The 644-nt window shown below is 63.8% G+C and overlaps 1 protein-coding gene across 1 annotated transcript in view; it reads right to left on the reverse strand.

The window, feature by feature from the left end:
* Positions 1 to 614, reverse strand: part of OLFM1 (olfactomedin 1) — a 16109-nt gene extending 15495 nt beyond the window's left edge. Inside the window, exon 1 of the mRNA XM_006776525.2 lies at positions 57 to 614. Within this exon, the coding sequence (XP_006776588.1) occupies positions 57 to 398 (342 nt within the window). The 5' untranslated portion in view covers positions 399 to 614. The remainder of the gene's footprint in view (positions 1 to 56) is intronic.
* Between the last annotated feature and the right edge of the window lie 30 nt (positions 615 to 644).

Here is a 644-nt window from a genome sequence, read left to right on the forward strand (position 1 = left end):
ACGCACACAGACACGCACACGCACACAGGGGCACACTCATGCCCTCGCAGACTCACCTTCTCCAGCAGCTGCCGCAGCTGTTTCGTACGGGCGTCCCGCGAGCACATGGTCTGCTGGGGGGCGACCACTGTGCAGATACACCTGCCCTCGCTGTCCTGGGCGGAGCTGTACACCTGCCAGCTCTCCTCCGGGTTGGTGGGCAACACCTGGGTGGGGGGCGGAGACAGTGAGACATCAGGTGGGACACGGGGAGGGCTGTCCACGCCAACCCCGGGCAAAGCAGACAGAAATGGTCTGAAGATGTTCTGATGGCGGGGGGTGGGGGTGGGGGGAAGGTCCCCAAGAACAAAGGGTCTCCCGTCAGGGTCCCCAGGGCTGGACGGGAGTCCGACAGGCATGGCTGTTTACAGTTTTTTAAATTCAAGGGATAGTGGAGTTTTGGCGTCTGACCAAATCGATCCATTAGGCAGAGGGAGGGGCAGCCGGGGCCGGAGCTGGAAGGGGAGGGAGGCAGGAGGCCGCTGGTGGACCCAGTGGGCACGTAACTGAGAAATACGATCCCCTCCCCTGAGGGCGGGCGAGCAGCGGGGCTCGCAGCCGAAGCCACTCCCCACTCCCGGAGCCGGAGATGAAGCACCCACCTT

This window comes from Myotis davidii, unplaced genomic scaffold (genome assembly GCF_000327345.1).
Source record: "Myotis davidii unplaced genomic scaffold, ASM32734v1 scaffold609, whole genome shotgun sequence".
Classification (NCBI taxonomy): Eukaryota; Metazoa; Chordata; class Mammalia; order Chiroptera; family Vespertilionidae; genus Myotis; species Myotis davidii.